Source organism: Myotis myotis, unplaced genomic scaffold (genome assembly GCF_014108235.1).
Source record: "Myotis myotis isolate mMyoMyo1 unplaced genomic scaffold, mMyoMyo1.p scaffold_m19_p_29, whole genome shotgun sequence".
Lineage (NCBI taxonomy): Eukaryota > Metazoa > Chordata > Mammalia > Chiroptera > Vespertilionidae > Myotis > Myotis myotis.
In genome coordinates, this window is record NW_023416334.1 from 1,101,117 (window position 1) to 1,125,419 (window position 24,303).

The window sequence follows — 24,303 nt, forward strand, 5'->3', positions numbered from 1 at the left end:
CGGGCGTCAGTAACGGGCGGGCGTGTGCTCTTCTCCTGCAGAGGCTTCCATTGTAACCGCCGAGGCTGGGGAGGCGGCGACCTGCCCGCGAAGGAGGGGCCTCTGTGCAGCCGGCCGGGACTTCTCAGGGCCACCCTGACCTGAGGGTCTTGGATCTGGCTGCCCAGGGCTGAACCACCAGGTCCCGGGTTGGGAAGAAAACAGGTTCTGGAGCTGCCTGCTCCCGGCGGACGACAGCATTCCTACCCACACCCAGGCCAGGCTTGGGAAGGGGCCCAGGTCCCCGCAGGGGTGGGCGCCGCGCCGCCCACTGGGAGTTCCGTCACGGTGGTGCTACCCGCACAGCTGCGCCCAGGAGCTGGGCCGAGGGGCCTGGAGGTGACAGAGGGTGGCTCCTAGGAGTGGGGGGTGGGGTGGGGCTGCAGGGGGTGGGCCAGAGGCTTTGGAACAAACCACCCAGGACGTGCCCGAGTGCCCTTCCTACCCAGCATTTGCCAAAACCTTCTTGTAGTTTGAGCAGAGCCAGGAGAGCCGGGGGCCATACCCAAGAGATGCAGGTTCCCGGGGGTAAGCTGGACTGGGGGGGCACCCCTTTTGCTTCGGTTCTTCCCTTTTCCAGTCCTCCACCCACCCCTGAGCCACCTGGGGCCCGGAGGAGTCTCCTCAGAGGCCAGCTCCAGCGGACCGTGGTGTCCCTCTGACGACCCTTCTCCGGGACCGCAGCACCCACCCGCCCACAGCAGAGCAGCCTGGATCTGTGTGCAAACCTGTGTACCCTCCCTCGATGTTGCATAGAATGTACATATGTGGGGAACATGCTCGCTTCTCCGTGTGTCGCTGCCGTCGTCGCGCACGCCTCAGCACAGGCCCCGGGGGGCACAGCGAGGGCGCCTGTCCCTTGCGGCCCCCCAGCCCAGGCCAGTCCCTGGGCCCCCTGCCCTCAGCTCTGTCCGTGCTTCAATAGGCCTGAGGCAGCCCCAGACCGGGGCACCTAGCAAATTCCTGTACATAGACTGTAAAATGGTAAACGTGTGTATTATATCTGGCCTCGTTATATAGTGTATATATATGTATACATATACATATATATAATATATATGAAGACTGTAAATGTTAAGACTAGTGTTCTTATTAGTATATTGCTTCACACTGAAGATTGTGTGTATCGAGCTGTTTCTAAAAGATGTTTATTTTCCTTAAGAGTAAAAAACAGTCATTGCATTCAGAAAAAAGTCAATAAAGATACGATTGTTTTGGAAGTCTGCAGCCCGTGGGTTCGGAGCAGATCGGCCGGGCCGGGCCGGGCTGGAGGAGCAGGTGGGCGTGGGGCAGAGGGGGCAGCTCAGGGCGCCAGCGGAGTCGGGCTTCCGGCTGTTTCTCAGGACCAGAACGCAAGGCCCTGCCACCGAATTAACACTGCCCGCAGCCCAGGGCAGAGGGTGCAGGCCCCGCAGGTGCCTGGATGACGGGGGAAAGGTGGGTGCTCCCCAGACATTCAGGGGGACTGGCTTGTAGATTGTCAGCAGATCCTCAAGGACACTGAGCTGTCGTCCATGCCACCTGGGAGTGGGCGGGGTAGAGGCCCAAACGCGTGGCCCAGAGGTCAGTGGGGTCCAGGCCTATGTCGGGGGAAGACCCCGGACCCCTCTGGTCGGCACCGCGTAAGCACACACCCTCCCCAAAGAAACAAAACCCAGATTATAAATAATTTCATTTTTTATTCTGTACAAAACTTCTCAACCTATGAAAATAAAGTTTATAAATGGCAAAGTAACACTTGAGCCTCAGAGGCCAGGAAAGCCATCGGCCCCTCAGCTAAGGGAGATGCACCCTCTTCCCTCCACCGGGTGCCTGCAGAGCAGCGGCGACAGACCCGACCGGCTCCTGCAATTCCCCGACCGGCCACCAGAGGCCAGCACCATCCTGGCCTCGGTGCCTCGGGTTGGCGAGTGGGCAGGGGGTGTCGGGGTCCCGCTCCCTCGGGCCTCCCAGGTCAAGAGGCAAAAGCCCCCAAGGATCTCCCCTTCGTCCCCATCTCCTGCCGATGCAGTGCGGCCCCTGGGTGCATCGTCGGCACTGGGGCCTCTGGCGCTGCCGTTGGCCTGCGAGGCTCCAGCCGCGACACAGCCCAAGGGCAACCAGGCCCTTCACACGGGGCGTGGGCGGGTCTAGCTGGAGGTGACGGTGGTCCCGCCGCCCAGGCGCATGAGCATCTGCTGGCAGTCGTGCAGCAGCCGGCGGTCCCCGAGCTTCTCGAGCATGCGCTCCGCCTCGGCCAGCATGCCCACGCGCTGCCCGGGCACCGCCAGCAGGCAGGGCGGCAGGCAGCAGGAGGCCAGCAGCAGGGCCTCGGCGTGCTCCCGCCGGGGGCGCAGCTCCACCTCCGCGGCGCCTGCACAAGACACACCGCAGAGCCGATCAGGGCGTCGCCCTGCCCGCGCCCATCCCAGGCCTCTGGGAGCCTCAGACCCTCTGGGCCGCGCGCAGAACAGACTGGGAGGCACATGGGCACAGTCACGCATCCCACAGTCGCTCATTGCAATTCTCAGACACACCCTGTCCAGGCTGCTCCACACCTGGGCGAGAGGATTAGGCTGGCCCAGCGCCCCCACCCCGCCCCCTAAAGGCCCCGCCCCCTAAAGGCCCCCGCCCCCCTAAAGGCCCCCACCTCCCTAAAGGCCCCCGCCCCTAAAGACCCGCCCCCTAAAGGCCCCGCCCCAAAGACCACGCCCCTAAAGGCCCTAGTCCCCTAAGGCCCCGCCCCCTAAAGGCCCCGCCCCTAAAGGCCCCCACCTCCCTAAAGGTCCCCACCCCCCTAAAGGCCCCCGCCCCCTAAAGGCCTAAAGACCCCGCCCCTAAAGGCCTAAAGACCCCGCCCCGAAAGGCCTAAAGACCCCGCCCCTAAAGGCCCCGCCCCCTAAGGCCCCCCCCAAAAGGCTGCCCCTCTCACCGCCTTTGCCGCAGGCACCTGCCCTCTTCCTCAGACTGCGGTCCAGGAGCTGCTGCGTCCGCGTGGGGCTGGCCCCCGCCATCAGCCGGGCCGTGGCCTCATGCAGGAACACCTGGGCAGGAGGGGCCGGGTGAGTCCGGGTTCAGGCCAGGCCCCCTCTCCCACCAGCTGCTTCCTGTGCCGCGTGTGAGGGGCGCCCGGGCACTCACCCTCCGCATGGCGGGCTGGAAGCTCTGTGCCAGGCGCCTCAGGCCGCTCAGGTCCCGCTGGAAGCCACGCAGCTCGAGGGCTGAGGCCTGGGCTCCGCTGCCCTGGCCCTGCGCGGCCTGGGCTGGTGCCGACGGCTGCTGCCTCAGCCACAGGCTGGTGCGCGCCCCAAGGAGCAGGTCACACAGGAGCAACTGCATGGCCTGGGGGTGGCGGGCAGGGCAGGGTCACGGGGGCTCCAGCCCTGGGGGGGAGGGGGGCCTGCGGTGCCAGGGGCCGGCTCCGGGCTGCACTGCCGAGGCACTGCACCCACCTCACACATGCAATGCAACAGCAATGCACCTCGGGACCGCCCGCTCTCCAGGCCCCACGCCCACCGCCTGCCAACTGCGCACCCAGCCCTCCTCAGCGGACGGGAACCGGAGGCTAAACACGGGTAACCACTGTCCCCTGGACTCAAGCCTTGGCCAGGCAGCAAAGCCCGCTGGGCCCCCAGTCCTGCTCCTTTGGGCGACCCGGTCTTCTGCAAGGAGTGGAAAGGCCGCCACCCGCAGACCTGCAGGGCCCTGGCCCCGCCCCTCACCTTGTCAATGGAGCTGCCGGCTGTGGTGATGGCCAGGCTGTCCTGCAGGTACCCACTGGCCTTCTCACAGAGGGCCAGGCTGGCCGGGCTGGCCTCGGTCTTCCTGCGGCCCAGCAGGGCCCGGGCAGCCTTGAAGGAGAGCAGAGCTGCCCTGGGCAAGGGTCTCCTGTGGGGGCCAGGGTGGAGGAGGGGGGGTCAGAGCAGGCGCAGGCCCTCAGAGCCCCCCACCCTGGTTCCAGCTTCATGGCAAAGACCGTGGGGATCCCCACCGCACAGAACAGGGCAGGGGCTATCCCGCACTCACTCGGACTCCTGCAGGGCGCGGGGCAGGCGCTCCACCAGCGGGTACAGCCGCGCCGCAGCCTCCTCGTCCTGCCGCCGCCAGTGCGCCACCACAGCCGTCAGCGAGGCCCACCATGTGGCCACCGGGTCTGTGCCTGAGGGAGCAGGGGTGCAGATGGGAGCGTCCCTGAAACGGCCAACCTGCACCGGAGGCCACCCTGCCGTGGAGCAGGGGCGGGGTGGGCAGTCAGGGGCAGGGCCAGGGCTCACCGGTGGCGGCGGCCATGCTGGAGCCCGTGGAGAAGCTGCACGCCGGGGCCCCGGCCGCGTCAGAGCAGCTGTGCAGCAGCTGGAGGTACCCCAGGGCATCCGAGAACTCCCTGTGGTGGGAGACTGGAGTTAGGGCAGGCGGCCAGGCCCCGGGCGTCCGGGGGGCACTGGCCCTTCACCCCTCCCCCACAGCACATCCTGCTGTCCTGGCTCTGAGTGGCACTATCACCTCCTGCCCAGCTGGGGGGAAACACGCCCGTTTCCGGTGAGGAGCTGAGACCCACCTGAGGCCACCATGGTGAGCGGACAGCCACCTGCTCTGGCCACCTCCACAAGCCCCAGACACAGCCATTCCCAGACCGCGCAGCAGAGGGCTCCTGCCTCCTGGGGGCGTGAGGACGGGACACTCACCTGTCCCCATCGGCTGATGCAGGGCTGGGGCTGGGCTGGGCCACGCAGTTCAGTGCCCGCTCCAAGAGGTGTTCTCGGAACAGCTGGGTCACCTGGGCCAAGGGGTCCACTGCGGGGAGGAGCGGGTGAGTGGGAACTGCCTCGTCTCCACATCCCCCTCCTGGGCACACGGGGCTTGGCTCCGGGACGGTAAGTGGGTGGATAAATACCCTGCCCCTGGCCTTTGACAGCGTAACCTACCTGGGCTGGTGGAGCCGGCTCCCTGAGCTCCCTCACCTGCTCCGCCCTCCCGCTTGACCGGCTGCGGCGGTGGCACAGGTCACCGCCCACATTCGCCACCTGCCCCACACCCCACTCGTTTCCTTCTGAAGAGGCCTGAGAGACCAGCCCCAAAGCAACAAGAGACAGCCAGGAGCGGGCAGGGCGGCCAGGGACACCCGGGATGCAGGGACAGGGACGCAGCAGGAGTGAGGCTAGGAAATGGGAGTGGAGAACAAAGGCTGAGGAGGGCAGGGCGTGGGGCGGGGAGGGCACCTGGGTTCCCGGCCGAGCTGTACAGGCTCTCCCTCGGGGGGCTGCCCACAGCCCAGTCCCCATCCACGAAGAAACGGTGGCCCACAGGGTGGCAGAGCCACTGCAGGGCAATGGGCACTGCGCCACTCTGCGCCAGGCAGGCCTGGCGGGCACTGCTCAGGAAGAGGCGCTGTGGGGAGGGAGGTGGGCTGTCACGGCCCCGGCAGTGCCCGCGGGCCTCATCCTGTGCAGCCCCGGAGCCGGTCAGAGCTGCCAGCCCCCTGCCCCCCCCGCACCCAGCCCCACCCACTCACTGTCAGAAAGTGCAGGGCCCGCGGGAGGTGGGTCTTCACAGTCAGTGCAGCGGCCGCGTAGATCTCGGCCAGCGTGGCCGCAGACACGGCGTCCCCCGCACATTCCGCCAGGTTCAGCGCGCTCAGCGCCAGGTTGGCAGCAGTGAGGCGCCCGCCCGCGTACTTCCCTGGGAGGCGGACAGGGCGTGAGGCGGGGCGGCACAAAGGCGGCGGGAGCCCCCGCCCGGCTCCGTGCCCGCGTACCCGTGGCGAGCAGCTGGTGCAGCCGGTGGTAGGCCAGGGCCGCGTCCCGGGCACTGGCGCGGGCATCCGCCTGTAGAGCGCAGTCCCGCTGCAGGCCCCCAGCCCGGCCCGCCAGCCAACGGCCCAGCCAGAGCCGCTGCAGCAGGTGGCGGAGGAGGTTCCAGAGCAGGCTGCAGGCCAGGTCCAGGGGGCAGGTGGGCAGGGGCCGGCCCAGCGCCCGGAGGGCCAGCTGCAGCTGCTGGGAGGCCTGGGCGCAGTCCCCCTGGGAATAAGGTTTCCCGGTGAAGCCAGGTCAGAGCGCCCTGAGCACATCCCTCCAGCTCTGAAGGTCCCCCCAGCTCTGAGGGTCCCCCCAGCTGGGATCCCCGCAGCGCTGAGCTGGGCCCGCGGGTCAGGGGGAGACTGAGCAGCCGACAAGAGCGGAGAGGACAGGCTGGTTTCCTGGCCCGCCCGGAGGGCAGGGAGGAGCGGGTGATGCCAGGGCCCACCCCGTTCCGGCCTGCCCTTACCCTGGCCAGGTCCAGGTCCGCCTGCTTGCGGTGCCTCCAGAAGTGCACGGCGGGGCCCGAGTGGGGCCGCGTGACTGGCTCTCCATAGACAAAGAGAAGCGCCAAGGAGCCCAGCGCCAGCAGCCCGTTAGTCAGCCAGACCAGTGGGGGCAGCAGCCGCGGCGCCCAGCCAGGGCCCTCTGTGGGCAGACAGAGGCTGGGGGCAGAGCTCCCAAGGCATGCAGAGCCCAAGCCCACAGGCCTGGAGTCTGCATCCCCAGGGTCTCCCCCCGCCCCCACCCAGCGAAGACACCCACGCCAGCCTGTCCTACCTCTGTCCTCAGTGCCCAGCACACTGCGCCCAGAGCCCTGGTGGGTGCTGGTGGCATCCAAGGGGCCAGGGAGAGCCCAGCTGCCCAGCAGGGAGGCCAAAGGGTTGCAGGAGAGACAGAGGAAGAGGAGCGCACACAGGGCCAGGCGGGAGCGGTCCAGCAGGCCCCGGCTGTGGGCGGGCGGCGGCGGCTCCGGCTTCGCCTGGGGGGCGGGCAGGGTGAGGACCGCAGAGGGTCTGGGGAGCGTGGCTGGGGCAGGAGGGACAGCGCTCTTCCCACCCTCACTAGGGGACCCCACGTGCCCGGGCCTCAGGCTTTCTCTCTATAAAATGGGAGGTGGGACATGTTGGGCTTCTTCTGACCCAGTCCTGGGGTCAGAGGGTATCGCTGGGAGCCAGGCAGGGGCCACCCCGCAGGCCCCACCTGGCTGTCCTCGAAGACGGGGCTGTCGGGCTCCGAGTCGCTGCCGCCGCCGCCGCCCTTGCTGCTGAGGGACAGCGGGCTGCTCCGGGAGGGCGAGCCTGCGTCCGACGGTGGTGGGCTCAGCGTGTCCACCTCAGGCTTTATGCCCTCCATGGGCACGTCGGCGTCTCCTCCACCGCCACAGGCTGACACCAGGTCCCTCAGAGGTTCTACAGGCAGGAGAGGAGTGGGGTGGGGGTTAAGGTAGAGACCCTGCCCCACCCACATCAACTTAGGGCCCTGGGGGAGGGAACTGGGAGCTGGCCTAGCTTCTGAGGGCTAATTTAGGGGAAAAGAGAAGCTAAGGGCCTAGGGTCCTTGTAGGGTCAGAGCTTAAAGAGAGACGGGGTGGGGCAGGGCCAGAGCAAGGGGCCCTGGGAGGCCAGGACTCACTGCTTTTATGCGCAGCAGCGCGCAGACTCAAGTTTTCCTGCTTGAGTTTCTGGTTGCTCTGCTGTAGAAAGCGAATGTAGTCAATGGCCTTGCGCAGGACAGCAGATTTATTCAGCTGCAGGAGACAGCACAGTGGCCAGTCAGGCCTGGCAGGTGGGCACCTGAGCAGGGGGTGGGGCTGCTGGTGGGACAGCTGCCCCAGGGCCTTTGCACTGGCTGTTCCTGCTACATGGAATGCTCCTCCCCTGGTGCACCCAACCTCACAGGAGGGGCATGAGGGTTAGTACGTAAAATGCCACAACAGTGCCTCACTAACCGCTGGTAGCATTACTGCCACCTTCATGGCTCACTTCCTCACCCCCAAGTCCCTGCCTTACACCTGACACTTGGTGAGGCTTTTCCTGACCTGATTCTCGTTGGCACCTCCCAGTCCTCTCCCTGCGTAACGTGAGCCATTGGGGCCGTCCACCCGTCACTCATCTCTCATGTATTGTCACCCCAACTAGGACGTCAGCTCCGAGACAGGAGGGTTTGTGTCTGTTCTCTTTATCCCTGGTGCTTAGAATAGCCCCGGGGCACAGGGAGCCCCCAACGTTTAGCCGAATAAATAAAGTGGCCAGACCAGCAGACTGATGCGCCCCCACATCAGGCCCAGGCCTCCTCCTCCCCCAGCAGCCTCCCTCCCGAGTGCCCTCTGCCTGTGCTGGCACCTTCGCCAGACCAGCAGACTGATGCGCCCCCACATCAGGCCCAGGCCTCCCCCCCCAGCAGCCTCCCTCCCGAGTGCCCTCTGCCTGTGCTGGCACCTTCGCCAGACCAGCAGACTGATGCGCCCCCACGTCAGGCCCAGGCCTCCCCCCCCAGCAGCCTCCCTCCCGAGTGCCCTCTGCCTGTGCTGGCACCTTCGCCAGACCAGCAGACTGATGCGCCCCCACATCAGGCCCAGGCCTCCCCCCACAGCAGCCTCCCTCCCGAGTGCCCTCTGCCTGTGCTGGCACCTTCGCCAGACCAGCAGACTGATGCGCCCCCACATCAGGCCCAGGCCTCCCCCCCCAGCAGCCTCCCTCCCGAGTGCCCTCTGCCTGTGCTGGCACCTTCGCCAGACCAGCAGACTGATGCGCCCCCACATCAGGCCCAGGCCTCCCCCCCCAGCAGCCTCCCTCCCGAGTGCCCTCTGCCTGTGCTGGCACCTTCGCCAGACCAGCAGACTGATGCGCCCCCACATCAGGCCCAGGTCTCCCCCCCAGCAGCCTCCCTCCCGAGTGCCCTCTGCCTGTGCTGGCACCTTCGCCTCAGCGCCCACCACCAGGTCCTTGAGCTCGATGATCTTGTCGTTGATGGAGGAGCGGTAGCGCTTCTCAATCGCATTGTGGGCTGTTCGCTTCTCGCCGCGGCTCTGGGCCGCACCCAGGGCCTTCCCACTGGCCACCAGCCGACTGATGGGCAGCTTGTCAGCGTCCACGACCAGCGGCACTGTCGCCAGGATGGCCCCGCCACTCACCAGGGTCTGCGGAGCCAGGCAGGGGTAGCCAGGCAGGGGTTACCGGGCGGGCCTGCGTGTGTAGACCCACTACCCTTCTGCCCTGCCCATGCCACCCACCTGCAAGGGCCCGGTCTGCACAGCCGTGCCAGCGGCCAGGGAGCCAACACCCGCCGCCTTCGCAGGGGCTCCCAGGTCTGCCTTCACGGCCGTCAGGAGCAGCGAGTCGGCCTTGATGAAGTGGGGCTGCAGCAGGACCTGCGACAGGGAGGCCTCCGCTCTCAACTGTGCCTGGGCCAGAAGCTGCCACCCCCACGCCTGGCCAAACCCTTACCGGGACCTGCTGGATCTGTGAGGCCACAGTGGCTGTTCCAGGGGCCACTGTGGTGGGGGCTGTGGCTGTCAACAGTGGCTGGGGGGCTGCGCTCTGAACCTGGGCGTGCACGGAGACTGGCGGGCCACCTGGCGAGCCAGGCCGAGGCTGTGGGGTGCTCCCGGGAGGGGTCCCTGCAGAAATAAAGGCTAGGCTGGAACCAGCTGCTCTCACCCACGCTCAGCCCTGCCTCGGGCCGGTCACTGTGTAACCTGGACAAGTCATTACTCTGGTCTGTTTCCTCCCGGCGCCCCTGCTGGGCTCTGAGTGGAGGTGCCCGCCCGCCAGCCAGGTGAGTCTGGAAGGCGGCTTGAAGTGACACCCAGCAGAGTGAGAGGCAAAGCTTATTAACCCCACAGAACCCAGTGCTGAGAGCACCCACGTCTCCCCCTGCGAATTCCTCTACTGACACCCACACTGCAGCGATCCCCCCCCCCCAGCTCCCCTCCCTCCCCACGCCCTCACCTGTGGAAAAGCAGCCGGCGGGGCTGGGATAGCCCGGCACGGGGCTGGGGGGCACGGGGCTGGGGCTCGAGTTGAGCTGCAGCGGGGCTGAGGCCGGAAAGCTCTGGGGCGGGAGGGCCCCTGGCAGGGGTTGTGGGGTGGGGGGCTGCAGGATGGTCAGTGGCACTGGCTCCTCCTTGATCCCAGGCCCGGGGGAGAAGGCAGGCCCAGGTGGGTACATCTTCAATGCGGACGCAGGCTGGGGAGGGGACAACAGTGGGGGGATGGCCTTGGCCCCCCCCAGAAAGCCTTCCAGTGGGGAGCTCATGGTGGCACGCGGTGGAGAGGAGCCGTTCGGGGAGCGGGCTTCCGGACGCGCGGGGTCTGCGCCCGCCGCTCCGCCCCCAGCGTACGGCGGGTCGAACAGGCCTGGAAAGTCGGCATCTTGGTTGCTGAGGAGCTGGAGCATGTCTGGGGAGGAGAAGAGACATGAGGACAGGAGCGGGGCTGGCGCGGGAAGAACGTCAAACATGTGCGCGCCCCATCCACACGGCTGCCATGTGAAGGCAGTGCACCATGGGCCGTGCTCCCAGGCACGCATGACAGGAGCCATAGTGGTGCCTCCCCTTATCAGAAAGTCGCTGCACCATGGGCAACGCATGCCCAGGGCCCCGAGGCCCCTTAACTCAGCCCACACCTCGGCTGAGACAGAACGGGGACCTGGGCACGAGGCTGCAGACTGCAGCGCGGCCCTCACCACCCCTCCTCCACCCGACAGACTGCTCGGAGCAGAGGCAGCTGCCGGCCACGTGTGTGCCAGCGAGTATCCGCATGTTCCGGGCAAAGCCCAAACTCTGCCGCACCGAGCACGCTGGGACCCTGTTCTGGGCTTGGTTTCCCTCCATAACAGCAACAGTGTCTGATCTGACGCCTCCTCCTGCACAGACAGGGCACCCTCTCCCCGACGGCCCAGCCTGGCCGCAGGCGCCTCCTCCAGCTGGGAAGCAGCAGGCTGGCGGGTCTGCCCAGGGCCCTCTCACCCACTATGGGCAGCTACCCACTGGGTCCAAGTTCCCTGCAGGACCCATGAGCACAACCCTGGGGCCCCCAAAGCCCCTGAGACCCTCAGCCTGAGCTCTCCGGCCGTCCACCCTGGGGTGAGGTGGGGCCCGGGCCTGGGCCTCCCTCCTGGCCTGTGGCCTCATCCCTTGGCCACATCCGGAGGGGAGGGGAGGGGAGGGGAGGGGAGGGGAGGGGAGGGAGGAGGGGAAGGGAGGGGACCCCAGGCCTCGAAGCCGGCAGCCGGCACAGCTGCCCTCAGGCTGCCTGGCTCCTTCCTCCGGCAGGTGCCCAGGCCCAGGTTACTGCGGTGGCTCCCTAAGGCCTCCAACAGAGCGAGATGGGGTGCCGCTCAGCCCCCCAAATAGACACACGTTGTGGGCCCCGAGGCTGTGAGGGTCATCACACACTGTCCCTTGCAGGCTCCCCCTCCCTCGCCGACCTCACTGCGCCTCGTTGACAGACGGGGAAACTGAGGCCCCAGAGGAAGGCGGACGGGACCCAGAATGGGGTTGGGGCGAGGCACCCGGCGCTCCCGCCGCGACAGAAAGACCATCCTCGGCGGGCGGCGCCCTCGCCCCAAAGGCCCGGCTGGGAGCGCGGGCGGCCGGGGGTCCCCCCTGGGGCTGGAGGGCGCCCGCCCCGGAGCCGGCGCGGCGTTTCCGATCGTGTCTGACAGCCGCCGGCCGGTCACGAGGGTCCTCGGAAATACCTTCGAACGTGCAGTCCATGCTCCGCGCCGCCGGGCGCCCGGGCCGCGGGTCTCCGTGCACCTGTCACCTGCCCGCTGCGCGGCCGCCCGCCGCCCTCCCGCCGCCGCCGCCGGGCATGGGGTGAGCGGGCGCGGCCAATCAGCGGCTGCGCCTCCGCCTCCGGGTCCCGCCCCGGCCCCGCCCACCCCGGCCGAGGCTCCGCTTCAGGTTTCACCCCGCGACTCAGCAGGGCCGGGGTTACCCGCGGGCACCCGCCCTTCACCCGCTGGGCGCCGGGGTTACTGGCGGTCACCGAGGCGGGCCCAGCCCCGGCCCGGCCCCGGCCCGGCGGCCTCACCGACTCTGACAGGCCGGGCGGACAAGGGCAGGCGTCACCCAACACCCCGAGTTCTGGGCTGGAAACCGCGGCTCGCTGACACCCCCACAGGCCTCCACCCCTCCAAGCCCGTTTCACCCTCTAGGCCAGCGGTTCTCAACCTTCCTGATGCCGCGACCCTTTCATACAGCTCCTCATGTTGTGGTGACCCCCAACCATAAAATTATTTTCGTTGCTACTTCATAACTGTAATGTTGCTACTGTTATGAATCGTCATGTAAATATCTGATATGCAGGATGTATTTTCATTGTTACAAATTGAACATCATTAAAGCATAGTGATTAATCACAAAAACAATATGTAATTATTTATATGTTTTCTGATGGTCTTAGGCGACCCCTGTGAAAGGGTCGTTCTGCCCCCAAAGGGGTCGGGACCCACAGGCTGAGAACCGCTGCCCTAGAGAATGGGACAACCACGTCCTTGGCAGGAAAGAAGGAACGGAGATACGGTCGCGCTTAAGTGAGGCCCGAGTGGGACCTCCCCTTCCAGGGGCTCCGAATGAGGACACCCCGACCCCAGATGCACCCCCAGAGAACACTGCGGCTCCTGACCCCACACAAACGCCCCTGCACAGAGGGACCTGCTGGGTCTGGGAGGGGTGAGTGTGTGTGTGGTCAGTGAAGTCTTCTGTGTCCCCCAAAGTCTCCTAGCCCCCGAGCAGTCCAGGGAAGGCCTGATTCATGCACTGGAGGGTCCCTACGACAGGTGAGGAGGGCAGAGTGTCAGCCCCAGGGTGACAGGCTCTGGGGGTCCTTGAGGGGGTACCTAGGCCCATCTCTCTCTGTGCGAGGTCAGAGTTGAACAGGTGAACAGAGCCTGGCCAGCAGTGCAGCCACCGCAAGGCCTGGTCAGCCTACGGCTGCAGCCCCGGCCCAGCCCTCCTGCTCCCGGGCTCCTGCCAATTTGGAGGGGGCCACCCTGGGCAGGCAGCATGGCAAGGGGGCAGGTGGTGCTGGGTCAGAGCCTCTCCAGGAGCCTCCATGAGGAAACTCGACCTCACCTCGCCACCTCACACACACCAGCCCTCCCTCGCATGGCCGTGCAGGGCTCCCCCCGCCCCCTCCCCTGCCTGTGCTCCGCTCTCCCTCACTCAAAAGCACACACCCAGACAGCTGGGCAGGGCGCCCCCTCCCGGGGCCATTCTGTCCTTACTGGGTCCGCGTGTCCAGCCCTCACTCTCCTGCCCCATCCTCTTCACCAGTTTCTTGCCTCGTTTTGTTTTCCGTTTCTCACACCTTTGTGCTCGGCTCCGGGGGACGGCTCTCAGTGGCCCTCCCAGAGGAGGGCTGGCCTGGGCAGAGGACTCAGGCTCAGCGAGGACTTGGGGAGACGGGGCCTGGGGGCCGCGAGGAGGCCAGCCAGCCCTGAACCCGTGCCCGCCCTGCCCCATCTCACTCCTCCCTGGAGCTAGACCTGCTGGCCAATCTCTGCGGAGCTGGTGCCAATTTGAAAGCCAGCCCCAGAGCCCCCCCCCCCCCCCCCGCCCCCAGATACAGCCACGGGGAGACTGTCCCTCACCTGCTGTGTGACCCTGGGCAGGGCGCCCCGCCCCTCCCCCGGTCTCCAGAGGAGACTCTGAGAGCAAGTGTGGGAAGCACCGCCACCCACAGAGGCTGGCCCCTCTGCAGCAGGGATGGTCTGGCCCTGGCAGGCGGTGAGCCGGGCACGGAATGGTCATATCCATTTGGGGAGTTCAGGGCGAGACAGGAGAGGCAGCAGGGTGTGCAGTTTAAGGCGCTCCTCTCCTGCCTCACCTGGCCCCGCCTCTGGGAGCCAGGACAGTGCGCCCAGGAGGCTGCCGGCTCCCAAACTGTGCAGCAACCTTGAGCCCTCGGAGCACTGGGCCTCCTGCAGGAAGGCAGGCTCAAAGGCACAGAGGCTCCTGCGTGCACCCTCAGAACTTAGGGGAAGAGAAGGAGGTGCAGACTCGGCCTCAGTACCACCACCCCCCCCCCCCCCCCCCAATTCTCACCTTCCCTGCCTCCTCCTCCAGCCTGAATCCCTCCTTTTTCCTCTCCTTCCTCCTCTTCTGCCCTGATTCTATCAGGACCCAACAGGAAACCTGAAACCCCTCCCTCCCTGGCTCTGCCTTCAAGCCTCCCTCTGAAGGGAGATGTGGGTCAGCCTTTTATTCTCTGGCCTGTTTATTCTGTGAGGCCACAATAGAAACCCTGGGAGGCCCCAGACCATAAACTTGCAGGAGCCCAGCTATGACCATCACAGAAGCCTACAGCCCATCCAACCTGCATGAGGCCTCGAATCCCAAACTCTGCTTACATGCCTCCCAGGACAGGAGGCTCACCACCTCTGTGACGTGGCCTGGTTCAGGAAGCCCAGATCTGTATCTGGTAACAACTACTGTCCTTCCCTGTGTCTGCTGTGTGTCAGGCCCGTGCCAGGCACTGAAGATACAGGGACGCCGCCCGAAGGCCTTCCCTCGTCGGCGGAGATGGACAGTTTGCAGTCCATGGAGGAAGGCGGGTGCAGGGGCGATGAGCACAGGAAGACACTGAGGCAGGGTGGAGTGTGAAGGGCCCCAGGGGATGCCGCAGGCAGGGCAGGCCTCTCTGAGGAAGTGACCCCGAGTAAAGCGAGGGGGTGGGCCACAGGGAGGGAGGGCGTCCTGGGCCGATGGAACAGCAAGTGCAAATGCCCTGGGGTGGGTGCAAGTGGTGTGCCGACAGGAGGCCAGTGTGGCTGCAGCGGGTGTGAGGGTGGAGGTCAGGGAGGCAGCGAGGAGCTGGGATTCCAACCCCAGCTGCCCGTCACCTGCAAGGTCGCCAATCCTCCAGGGCACTGTCCTGTGCAGCCCAGATCGCGAGGTGGCACAGCGTGACGGATGTGCAACAGCATAGCAGCCTCCCATGCGGGGACCTGAGGCAGCTCGGGCCCCAGCGGCCACCTCTGCCTCCTGGACAGAGGGTGCAGGGCCGGGTGGGCGCTCCCCGATACTCCAGGGAGCGGGGCTGCCCTGGGCTCCCACCAGCACTGCCTCACCACCCCAAGGACTCAGGTCAGCGGCTCAGTCCTCAGGGCACGGGCTGCCCAGGGGTGCGAGCAGGCGCTGGCTTTTCCTGGATGCAGTGGGCCCTGTGGATGATGAGGAAACTAAGACGCAGAGGGCAGCCGCGTGCCAGGTCCCACGGCTGCCACGTGGAGAATCTGGGCACAGACCCAGGCGCCCAGCGCTAGAACCCACCCCGCCAGCCCTGCTGCCCAGAGCCCGACTCCTGCCTGACTTGCCGGCACTGTCTCAGCAGGAAAGCAGCACACAGCCCTCTAAGGCTGGGCGCGCGGCCTCCCTGCCAGCCCCCGGGAGACGCCCTCTGAGAGGAAGGCCACAGCCTGGACCAGCTGTACCCCCACAGCTCTCAGCACCGGCTGAGCCGAGGAGCAAGCCAGACGGCACGGGCTGCCCGCGCCCATGGCTGCTCTCCGCACCGGGTCCCACTGCCCAGCGCCAGCGGAGCCTCACCCTCGTTTTCTGAACCCACCGTGCTATTTAGTGCCACCATGCATTTGCCAGACTATTGCCTCTGCCAGGGATGCCCTCGTCACTATCCTCTGTCCACCTGGCAACCTCCTATTCCTGCTCCAAAACTTCTGAGACCCTTTCCTCATCGGTGCCACTCCACACGCCCGCTCCCAGCACAGCTCAAGGGACCCGGGGCCTGACCTGTGCGCTGGACGTGACACAAGATGCCGCCCAGCACCGATTCCCACACAGGGTCCTAGTGTGGCTCGGGCACCTGCTTATGACGGCAGCTGAGAACCAGCCCGTGGTCCTGAGGCAGTGGCATTTTGGAGGGTGGTCCTCCACTGCCGAGCCACTGGTCCGGTCGCCAGAGCTGCTCCCGCCTGAGCCTCTGCTCCCACCTGAGCCAGTGCTGCTCCCGCCTGAGCCGCTGCTCCCGCCTGAGCCACTGGTCCCGTCGCCAGAGCTGCTCCCACCTGAGCCAGTGCTGCTCCCGCCTGAGCTGCTGCTGCTACCGCCTGAGCCAGTGCTGCTCCTGCCTGAGCCGCTGCTGCTCCCGCCTGAGCCAGTGCTGCTCCTGCCTGCGCCACTGGTCCTGTCGCCAGAGCTGCTCCCGCCTGAGCCGCTGCTCCCGCCTGAGCCACTGGTCCCGTCGCCAGAGCTGCTCCCGCCTGAGCCGCTGCTCCCGCCTGAGCCACTGGTCCCGTTGCCAGAGCTGCTCCCGCCTGAGCCGCTGCTGCTCCCGCCTGAGCCACTGGTCCCGTTGCCAGAGCTGCTCCCTCCTGAGCCAGTGCTGCTCCCGCCTGAGCCACTGCTGCTCCCGTCTGAGCCAGTGTTGCTCCCGTCTGAGCCACTGCTCCCATCTAAGCCAGTGCTGCTCCCGCCTGAGCCACTGCTCCCGCCTGAGCCACTGCTGCTCCCGCCTGAGCCACTGCTCCCATCTGAGCCAGTGCTGCTCCCGCCTGAGCCACTGCTCCCGCCTGAGCCACTGCTACTCCCATCTGAGCCATAGCTCCCGTCTGAGCCAGTGCTCCCACCTAAGCCAGTGCTGCTCCCGCCTGAGCCACTGCTGCTCCCGTCTGATCCACTGCTGCTCCCGCCTGAGCCAGTGCTGCTCCCGCCTGAGCCACTGCTCCCGCCTGAGCCACTGCTGCTCCCATCTGAGCCATAGCTCCCGTCTGAGCCAGTGCTCCCGCCTGAGCCAGTGCTGCTCCCGCCTGAGCCACTGCTGCTCCCGCCTGATCCACTGCTGCTCCCGCCTGAGCCAGTGCTGCTCCTGTCTGAGCCACTGCTCCCGTCTGAGCCACTGCTCCCGTCTGAGCCAGTGCTGCTCCCGTCTGAGCCACTGCAACCGTCTGAGTCACTGCTGCTCCTGTCTGAGCCACTGCTCCCATCTGAGCCAGTGCTGCTCCCGCCTGAGCCACTGCTCCCGCCTGAGCCACTGCTGCTCCCGTCTGAGCCATAGCTCCGGCCTGAGCCAGTGCTCCCGCCTGAGCCAGTGCTGCTCCCGCCTGAGCCACTGCTGCTCCCGCCTGAGCCACTGCTCCCGCTTGAGCCACTGCTCCCGTCTGAGCCAGTGCTGCTCCCGCCTGAGCCACTGCTCCCGTCTGAGCCAGTGCTGCTCCCGCCTGAGCCACTGCTGCTCCCGCCTGAGCCACTGCTGCTCCCGCCTGAGCCACTGCTCTCGCTTGAGCCACTGCTCCCGTCTGAGCCACTGCTGCTCCCGCCTGAGCCACTGATCCCGCTTGAGCCACTGCTCCCGCCTGAGCCACTGCTGCTCCCGCCTGAGCCACTGCTGCTCCCGCCTGAGCCACTGCTGCTCCCGCCTGAGCAAGTGCTGCTCCCGCCTGAGCCACTGCTGCTCCCGCCTGAGCCACTGATCCCGCTTGAGCCACTGCTCCCGCCTGAGCCACTGCTGCTCCCGCCTGAGCCAGTGCTGCTCCCGCCTGAGCCACTGCTGCTCCCGCCTGAGCCACTGCTCCCGCCTGAGCCACTGCTCCCGCCTGAGCCACTGCTGCTCCCGCCTGAGCCAGTGCTGCTCCCGCCTGTGCCACTGCTGCTCCCACCTGAGCCAGTGCTGCTCCCGCCTGAGCCACTGCTGCTCCCACCTGAGCCAGTGCTGCTCCCGCCTGAGCCACTGCTGCTCCCGCCTGAGCCAGCTGCTCCCGCCTGAGCCAGTGCTGCTCCCACCTGAGCCAGTGCTGCTCCCGCCTGAGCCAGTGCTGCTCCCACCTGAGCCACTGCTCCCGCCTGAGCCAGTGCTGCTCCCGTCTGAGCCACTGCTCCCGCCTGAGCCACTGCTCCCGCCTGAGCCAGTGCTGCACCCGCCTGAGCCACTGCTGCTCCCGTCTGAGCCACTGCTCCCGCCTGAGCCACTGCTCCCGCCTGAGCCACTGCTGCTCCTGTCTGAGCCAGTGCTGCTCCTGCCTGAGCCACTGCTGCTCCCGCCTGAGCCAGTGCTCCCGCCTGAGCCAGTGCTCCCGCCTGAGCCAGTGCTGCTCCCGTCTGAGCCAGTGCTCCCGCCTGAGCCAGTGCTGCTCCCGCCTGAGCCACTGCTGCTCCCGCCTAAGCCACTGCTGCTCCCGCCTGAGCCACTGCTGTCTTTTAGGTCTGCCATCTGCTCCTCTCCTCGGGCTGCTTCCCGCAGTGTTTTAGACACGAGTGGGTGTGGTCTGAGGTTGCTCTCTACAGCCTCCAGGCGACGCGTCCCACTTCCTCTCAGTGTCCCAAGCATATGGGGTTTCATTGTTTGCATTTACTTTTGGTTGTTTTTGCTTTTTAAAAAAATATGTTTTTATTGATTTCAGAGGAAGGGAGAGGGAGAGAGAGATAGAAACATCAATGATGAGAGAGAATCACTGATCGGCTGCCTCCTGCCCGCCCCCCACTGGGGACGGAGCCTGCAACTGGCCAACCGGGATCAACCCAGGACCCTTCAATCCGCAGGTCGATGTTCTACCCACTGGGCAAAACCAGCCAGGGCGACTACTTTCGGGGTTTTGTTCAGTCCCCAGAGCTGTGTGTAGTCCCCCCCCTGACCCCCACAGGTGCTCTCATTTGCATTTCCAAAATGGCACTGGGCTGCCCTTCGGGGACCAGCAGTCCCACTGGGTCCCTAGCTCCTCCACCCCCTCTGCTGGCTGGACACCCAGGCTGGGGGGCAGGGGCACTGCGGCGAGGCAAGCGTCTGAGCCCCCTGCTCCTCATCTGTACAGAGTGAGGAAGTGACAACAGGGCATTTCTAAGGTTCCTCCCAGCTCAGTCTCTTTCCCTTTAAGGACAGGGGGCTTGCTCCTCAGGGTAAGGTGTGGGGAGGAGCCGGGAGGCCCGCACTGGCCTTGACCAGCCACTCAGAAACCCAGAATCCCCAAGTGGTGGATGCTCAGAGCTTGGAACCATAGCCCAAAACATCCTAGAAACTTTCAACTCAGGCTCCTTGGAAAATCGCTGCTATCATTTGTTTAACTAAATGTATGGAGTGCCAGGTCCTGGTTAAGTCCTCTAAATGCGAACTGGTTGAGGGCCTACTGTGTGCTGTATACTGGCCACAACTCCAAGAAGCTGGTTTATCATGACTCCCAGTGCCCCACGGAGAATCTGAAGGTCAGGCCTGTTAGGCTACTTCGCCGTGGCCACACAACGGACTGAACTGAAAGACCTCTGGACCCCCAACCTTGCAGCAGCAGGAACATGGGGACCTCGGAGCCCTGAAGGGCAGGCTTGAGGTGTGACTGGAGGGGCAGGCTCACTGGAGAAAGCTGGGCGTCAGCTGGGGGGGTGTTCAGCAGGGTTCCTGGCCAGAGCGGGCCTCTCCAAGCCACAAACTCTCCCAGTCCTGTCCACATCCAACCAAACCCCAAACCCAGGGTGGGGCTCACATATCTGGAACCAAACTCAAAGACCCCCTTCCCAGCAGCCCCCGGTCAGTTCCCCGGGTCAGCGTGCGCGTCCACAGGACCTATGCCTGACGGAAGGCAAGGCCAGAGACACTTCCTCTGGCCCGCAGCCACTCCCAGCTGGGCTGCAGCTGTTGGTGGGGAAAGTCCAGGTCCCAGGCTTCTGCCCGACAGTGACCCCTGCCTGGGGCTGACCAGGTCACGCAGGATGTTTCTGTCCAGTGAGGTGACCCTGAGCAGGAGGAACTCCCAGCCACCCGCCAGCCTGTCTGCTGGCCCCACTCCCAGCATGCCTCTCTCTGTGCCCCAGCCCTGTCCGCCCAGAGGCATCAGGGCTCAGGGGCAGAACATCTTACAGCCTCTACCTCCTGCCTCCCAGGGGGCCCTGCAGCTCAGAGAGGCAGGCACTCTCCCGAGGAGAGCCAGCAGGCGCTGCCTGCGGAGGGCGCCGCACCACAGCAGGGGGAGCGGGAGGCCAGGGCAGCGCTGGATGACAGGGCACCGGAGGGCATGCTCACGCCCTGCAGGCCATGCTGGCACAGGAATTTTGTCTCGGGGGCACTGGGATCCATGGGTGGTTTAGGAACTGGGGAATTATGTGCCTGGAGCTGGGAGCTGGGCAGGAGGCAGTCTCAAGTGTTTTCTGGAAGGGGCTGTGTTTAGAGGCACCAGGGAGAGAAGTGGGCACAAGCTATGGTGGGTGAGGTGCCAGATGGCAGTGTGGCCCCCACTGTCCTCAGCACCAGGGCTGGCCTGAATCCAGAACAGTCAGCCATACATGGGCTGGGCCTGGGCGGCAAGGCTCCCTGTGTTGGTTTAGGCACCTTGGGAGGGACCCCAGGGCCGAGAGAGCTCCAGAGGGCACTGCCGGGAGGGGTGGAGGGAATGGGCCAGAAAGGCACACCAGCTTGTCCGGCCGGGGTGTGACACACAGAGGCACGCGGAGCAGACGTGAGCCACCACAGGCTTTGGGCAAACCAGAGCCTCGGGGACCCTCAGCCGGGGCCGCCCTGGTGGCTGGGGCCTGCCTAGCGCTCATCTCCATTTGCTCAACCGCAGCGTGTGACGATCTGAGCAATCAACTGGTCCAAACACGTGTAGCGGCACTCAAGTCCCTCTGCCCACGGCCGCTGGGCACCCCAAAGCACAGAGCACGAGCAGGGGCCGGGAGAAGGAGCTCATGGGACTGTCGCCAGGGCAGAGCTGACCCACAGCACACAGGCCACTGCAGCTGGGCCAAGACCAGTCACATGACAGACGGCTTGGCCGGCAGGGCGGGGCTCGAGGCCCGAGGCTGGTGCCAGACCTGTCTCATGACTCCAAGGCCACTCTGGGCTGGGAGAGGGAGGTGGCCTTGCGGCGTCTGACACCTCCCTGACCCAGGCCCCAGCACAACCCCGCACGGAGCAGCCTCTTGGGTTTCCTGCTCTATTGCCCACTCTCCCCACCCCTAACCCCACGCTTAGGAGCGCACGGCCTGGGTCTGAACCCCGGCTCTGCCACGTTCTGGCTGTGCCTCAGGGCACTCATCTACAGGAAGACCCGAAGTCTGTCCACTGAGGGTGTCGGGAGGACTCGACCGTCAGCACAGCGCCTGGCACACAGTCGGTGCTCAGCTAACTCCCTACTGTGTTATGCCCCTCCACCCCAGCCACCAGAGGAAGCTGATGACAAGCAACCCAAGCCCTGCTCCAGCCACCTGCCAACACCTCCCCTGCGTTCTCAGCCTGCGTCCTGGCAGGGGACCTGGAGACCCTGCCCTCCACACCCTCAAGCCACCTCTCTCTAGAGCAGCGGTTCTCAACCTGTGGGTCGCGACCCCTTTGGCGGTCGAACGACCCCTTCACAGGGATCGCCTAAGACCCTCCTGCATATCAGATATTTACTTTACGATTCATAACAGTAGCAACATGACAGTTATGAAGTAGCAATGAAAATAATTTTATGGTTGGGTCACAACATGAGGAACTGTATTTAAAGGGCCAGAAGGTTGGGAACCACTGCTCTAGACCTTATCAAACCTGCCCAGCTCTGAGCTCAGGGTAAGCAGCCGCCTCAGACCAGCAGCTCCTCCCCCGGAGCCCCCGCCTGTCTATGGAAGACGTGAGGAAGCCTCCAGGCCAGGGTGGCCGGGAGTGCCCGCTGCTGCGTGGCTCATGAGAATGGAACAAGCTAGATGTCCCTCCGTGGGGACAGAGGAATAAGCCGGGGACCCCGACTGCTGTCTGACTGTTGGCATGAAACAAAGCAGGTGACACAGGCTCTCTTCCGATTTCTAAAAGTCCCGGTGAGTGGCTGCCCGGGGCTGGCGGCCGGGAGCTGTCCGTAGGCAGCGTGACCTTTCGGGGAGATGAAAATGTTCTTCGACCAACTGGGGATGCTCACCCAACTCGGCGAATTTACTGAAACTCACTGAATTGTACCTAAAAATGGGTAAATCTTACAATAGGTTAATTATACCCCAACAAAAGGCGGACCGCGAGTGTACCAAAAAGCTTGTACAGGCGCACGTGACTAACAGAGCTTCTCTGTGGCAGCAGGTTTAAGGAAGGTTGTGTTTTCTTCCTTTTGCTCACCTGTGCTTTCTAATTTTTCTACGACGCAAAGAACTTAGCTGTGTAAACTGGGGGGAAAGCAGAAAAGGCTGAATAGCAAACAAGAAATGCTCTGCTGCAGTGGCAACCCTTATGTCCAATCCAATGGGGGGAGTCCTGCTGGCGTGGCCAGCGGTGGTGGCTCTGGGCAGTGGCACCAGGGCAGCGTGGTGGCTCTTAGGCGGAGGGGGCGGTGAGGTAGGTCTGCAGCCTGGAAGGCTCCAGGCCTCTCTGAGGCTGCCTCTTCTTTTTCTACCCGTCCCACCCCCCACCCCCTACCCCCACCCCTCCCACACCAGAAGCTGGGGGCCCACATTCTGAAAACGGCCACGAGTTTCTCCACGGCAGGGCCAGCAACTGGAAGTGGGTCCCGTGTCTCCTGAGCCAGACCGGCGCTGGGGCTGAGTCCACCCCAGCAACAGGCCAGTTGTTCTTTTTCCCTCAGATTAGAGCAGGGGCCTCGCCTGATCTCCAGTTGCCCCCACCCTCATGGCTGCCCAATCCTGGCCTTTGGGTCCAGGGGAGAATGTTTCTATAAACGAGTCAACAAGAAAGGTCTGTGCCAGACCTGTAACCAGACACACCTGCCCTGATTTGAAGGGAGCACTGGAATCCAGAGGGGGAAACTGGGGATCCGGGTGTGAGAGGGCTTGTGTCCAGATTCAAGTCCTGACCCCAAAGCCCAGGTCTGCGCCACTTGGTCAAAGCGCCGTCCAGGCTCCACCCACTGAGCCCCACTTGCGGGCTATGACTGAGTCCAATCCGGCTTGCTCTCCCTGGACAGCGGTCAGGGCTCCCCTCTGGGCCCGCCCGCCTGGCCTGAGGGGCAGCGAGGCAGCAGCGGATGCGACTGTGCTGCGAATCCGGGGGCAGCAGGTGCTGGGACACGTCCATCCAGGTTGTGGGGAGTGAGAGTCCTGAGCTGTTGGCCTCAGTTTCCCCATCAGCCAAGTGCAACTCGGCCAGAGCTGCTGAACCTGCGCACAACCATGGAGGGCAATTTGCTGGAGCTTCCGTTTGCCCGGCTGCGAAGTGAGGCAACAACCTCCTAGGCACCTACTGCTCCCGGGTCCCCAAACCCCTTCTCCTACAAGCAGCGCTGATGCTTTAAAGGATGCAAATACCCAGCTCGCGCACCGCCCTCCCGGCCCGCAGGCCCGGCCCCGGGGCCCTTCCCCACTCTCCCCACCCTCCCCGCGGGGCCCCAGCTCCTGGCCAGGCCTGCGCCGCGGGGCGCGGGGTGGGAAACATCCTCCTCAGCTGGGCCCGGAGCCTCAGCCCCACCGTCCGCTCCAAAAGGTCTGAGGCCGGCGCCCTACCAAGTGGCCCACCCTGCTCCACCCCAGGGCAACGAGCCCTCAGTGTCCGTTCTGCTCCGGGGGTTCCTGCGCCCCAAGGGCGGCGCCCAGCTGTGTGAGCCCCTGTCGGAGACGGGCCTGGAACCCACAGGGCTGCGCGCCTCCACCACGGAGCCCGCCCGCGCGGAGGGCGCAGGGCGCAGGGCGGGGACGGCGCGCAGGGCGCACTCTCGCCCCGGGGACTGACCGCCAGTAACCCCGCGCGACGTCACGGGGACCGGGCGGGGCCTCGCGAGGCCGGGTCCCCAGCTCAGGGCTGAGGACTCCCGGGTCGCGCGGCCTGGGGCCCGGGACGCCCAGGGCGCACGTGTCCCGGCCGCGCACCCCGAGGGCCTGAGCCGCGCCATCCGGACACGCGGGGCGCCCCGCCCGGGAAAGCCGGCCCCGCGGCTCCGCGCCCCGACGCACCTTCGATGTCCGTCAGCAGCGCCGCGTCCAGCTCGCAGGGCTCGGCCAGCGCCCGCTCCAGGGCCGCGAAGGGCGGCTCGTCCATGGCGCGGTCGCCGCGGGTCGGCCCGGCGGGCACGGCTGTCGCACGAGCGCTGCGTCCCCCGGGCCCGGCGCCCGGCCCCGCGCAGCTCCTCGGACTCTGGGTCCCGGCGGCTCCCGGGCGGCGGGCGGGCTGGCGCGCAGGCCCCGCCCCTGGCGGCCCCGCCCCACCTGGAGGCTCGGCGACCGGCTCTGCGTCCGTCCGCCAGGCCCCCGCCCAGCCCGCGCCCCTCCGGCCCGCGGAGCCCCCGGCGGGCAGCGCTTCCCTCCGCGTTGAGCAAAGGCTGAGTGGCAGCCGGGACGCCCAGAACCTCCCTCCTAGATGTGGGTCTTTAGGACCAGACAGGCCGTCCGACAGAGCTCCCTGCGTCACCACTCCGTGCCTCAGTTTCCTCAGTGATGCCCTTGGCGATGACACGGGGTCTGGGGGCAGGTCCACCGGCTCCCCAGTCTCCTCGGGTCCCCAGTGGGCCTGGGAGGACTTAATCTGCTCTCCTCCCTCATTGGCTGGCTGCGGGGGAGGCAGAGGGGCTTGGGGCCAGCTGGCTCAGTCCAGCCCCTTCAGGTGGCCTGACCTCGGTACCAGGACAGGAA

At 65.9% G+C, this 24,303-nt stretch overlaps 2 protein-coding genes across 9 annotated transcripts in view; one reads left to right on the forward strand and one right to left on the reverse strand.

Annotated features, from left to right (window-relative positions):
* The window catches only part of RAI1 (retinoic acid induced 1), a 118,371-nt gene extending 116,597 nt beyond the window's left edge, over positions 1 to 1,774 (forward strand). For both annotated transcript variants that reach the window (XM_036296256.1, XM_036296257.1), the window contains exon 6: positions 42 to 1,774. In XM_036296256.1, coding sequence (XP_036152149.1) covers positions 42 to 56 — 15 coding nt within the window. In that variant the 3' untranslated portion in view covers positions 57 to 1,774. The remainder of the gene's footprint in view (positions 1 to 41) is intronic.
* SREBF1 (sterol regulatory element binding transcription factor 1) lies at positions 1,699 to 23,848 on the reverse strand. 7 transcript variants are annotated; one of them, XM_036296260.1, is made up of 19 exons: positions 23,629 to 23,848; positions 9,767 to 10,216; positions 9,263 to 9,435; positions 9,049 to 9,186; positions 8,734 to 8,955; positions 7,449 to 7,506; positions 7,017 to 7,225; positions 6,594 to 6,795; positions 6,283 to 6,461; positions 5,774 to 6,035; positions 5,531 to 5,697; positions 5,238 to 5,406; positions 4,704 to 4,812; positions 4,293 to 4,402; positions 4,045 to 4,177; positions 3,741 to 3,906; positions 3,160 to 3,360; positions 2,951 to 3,062; positions 1,699 to 2,392 (listed from the first exon to the last, which is right to left on the reverse strand). In XM_036296260.1, the coding sequence occupies exons 1-19, from the start codon at positions 23,711 to 23,713 to the stop codon at positions 2,169 to 2,171; spliced, it is 3,369 nt and encodes a 1,122-aa protein (XP_036152153.1). In that variant the 5' UTR covers positions 23,714 to 23,848; the 3' UTR covers positions 1,699 to 2,168. The 7 variants fall into 7 exon arrangements, with proteins under 7 accessions (XP_036152153.1, XP_036152152.1, XP_036152151.1 ...); XM_036296259.1 differs by having other exon boundaries at positions 7,449 to 7,509; XM_036296258.1 differs by having other exon boundaries at positions 7,449 to 7,563.
* Between the last annotated feature and the right edge of the window lie 455 nt (positions 23,849 to 24,303).

Coding starts and splice junctions, on each gene's coding strand:
- SREBF1 (XM_036296258.1), bottom strand. CDS start 23,713: ATGGACGAGCCGCCCTTCGCGGCCCTGGAGCGGGCGCTGGCCGAGCCC. Junction 7,564..8,733: donor TGGTGGGCGCTGAGGCGAAG/GTGCCAGCACAG, acceptor TGTCTCCTGCAG/CTGAATAAATCTGCTGTCCT. Junction 3,063..3,159: donor TCCAGCCCGCCATGCGGAGG/GTGAGTGCCCGG, acceptor CCTCCTGCCCAG/GTGTTCCTGCATGAGGCCAC.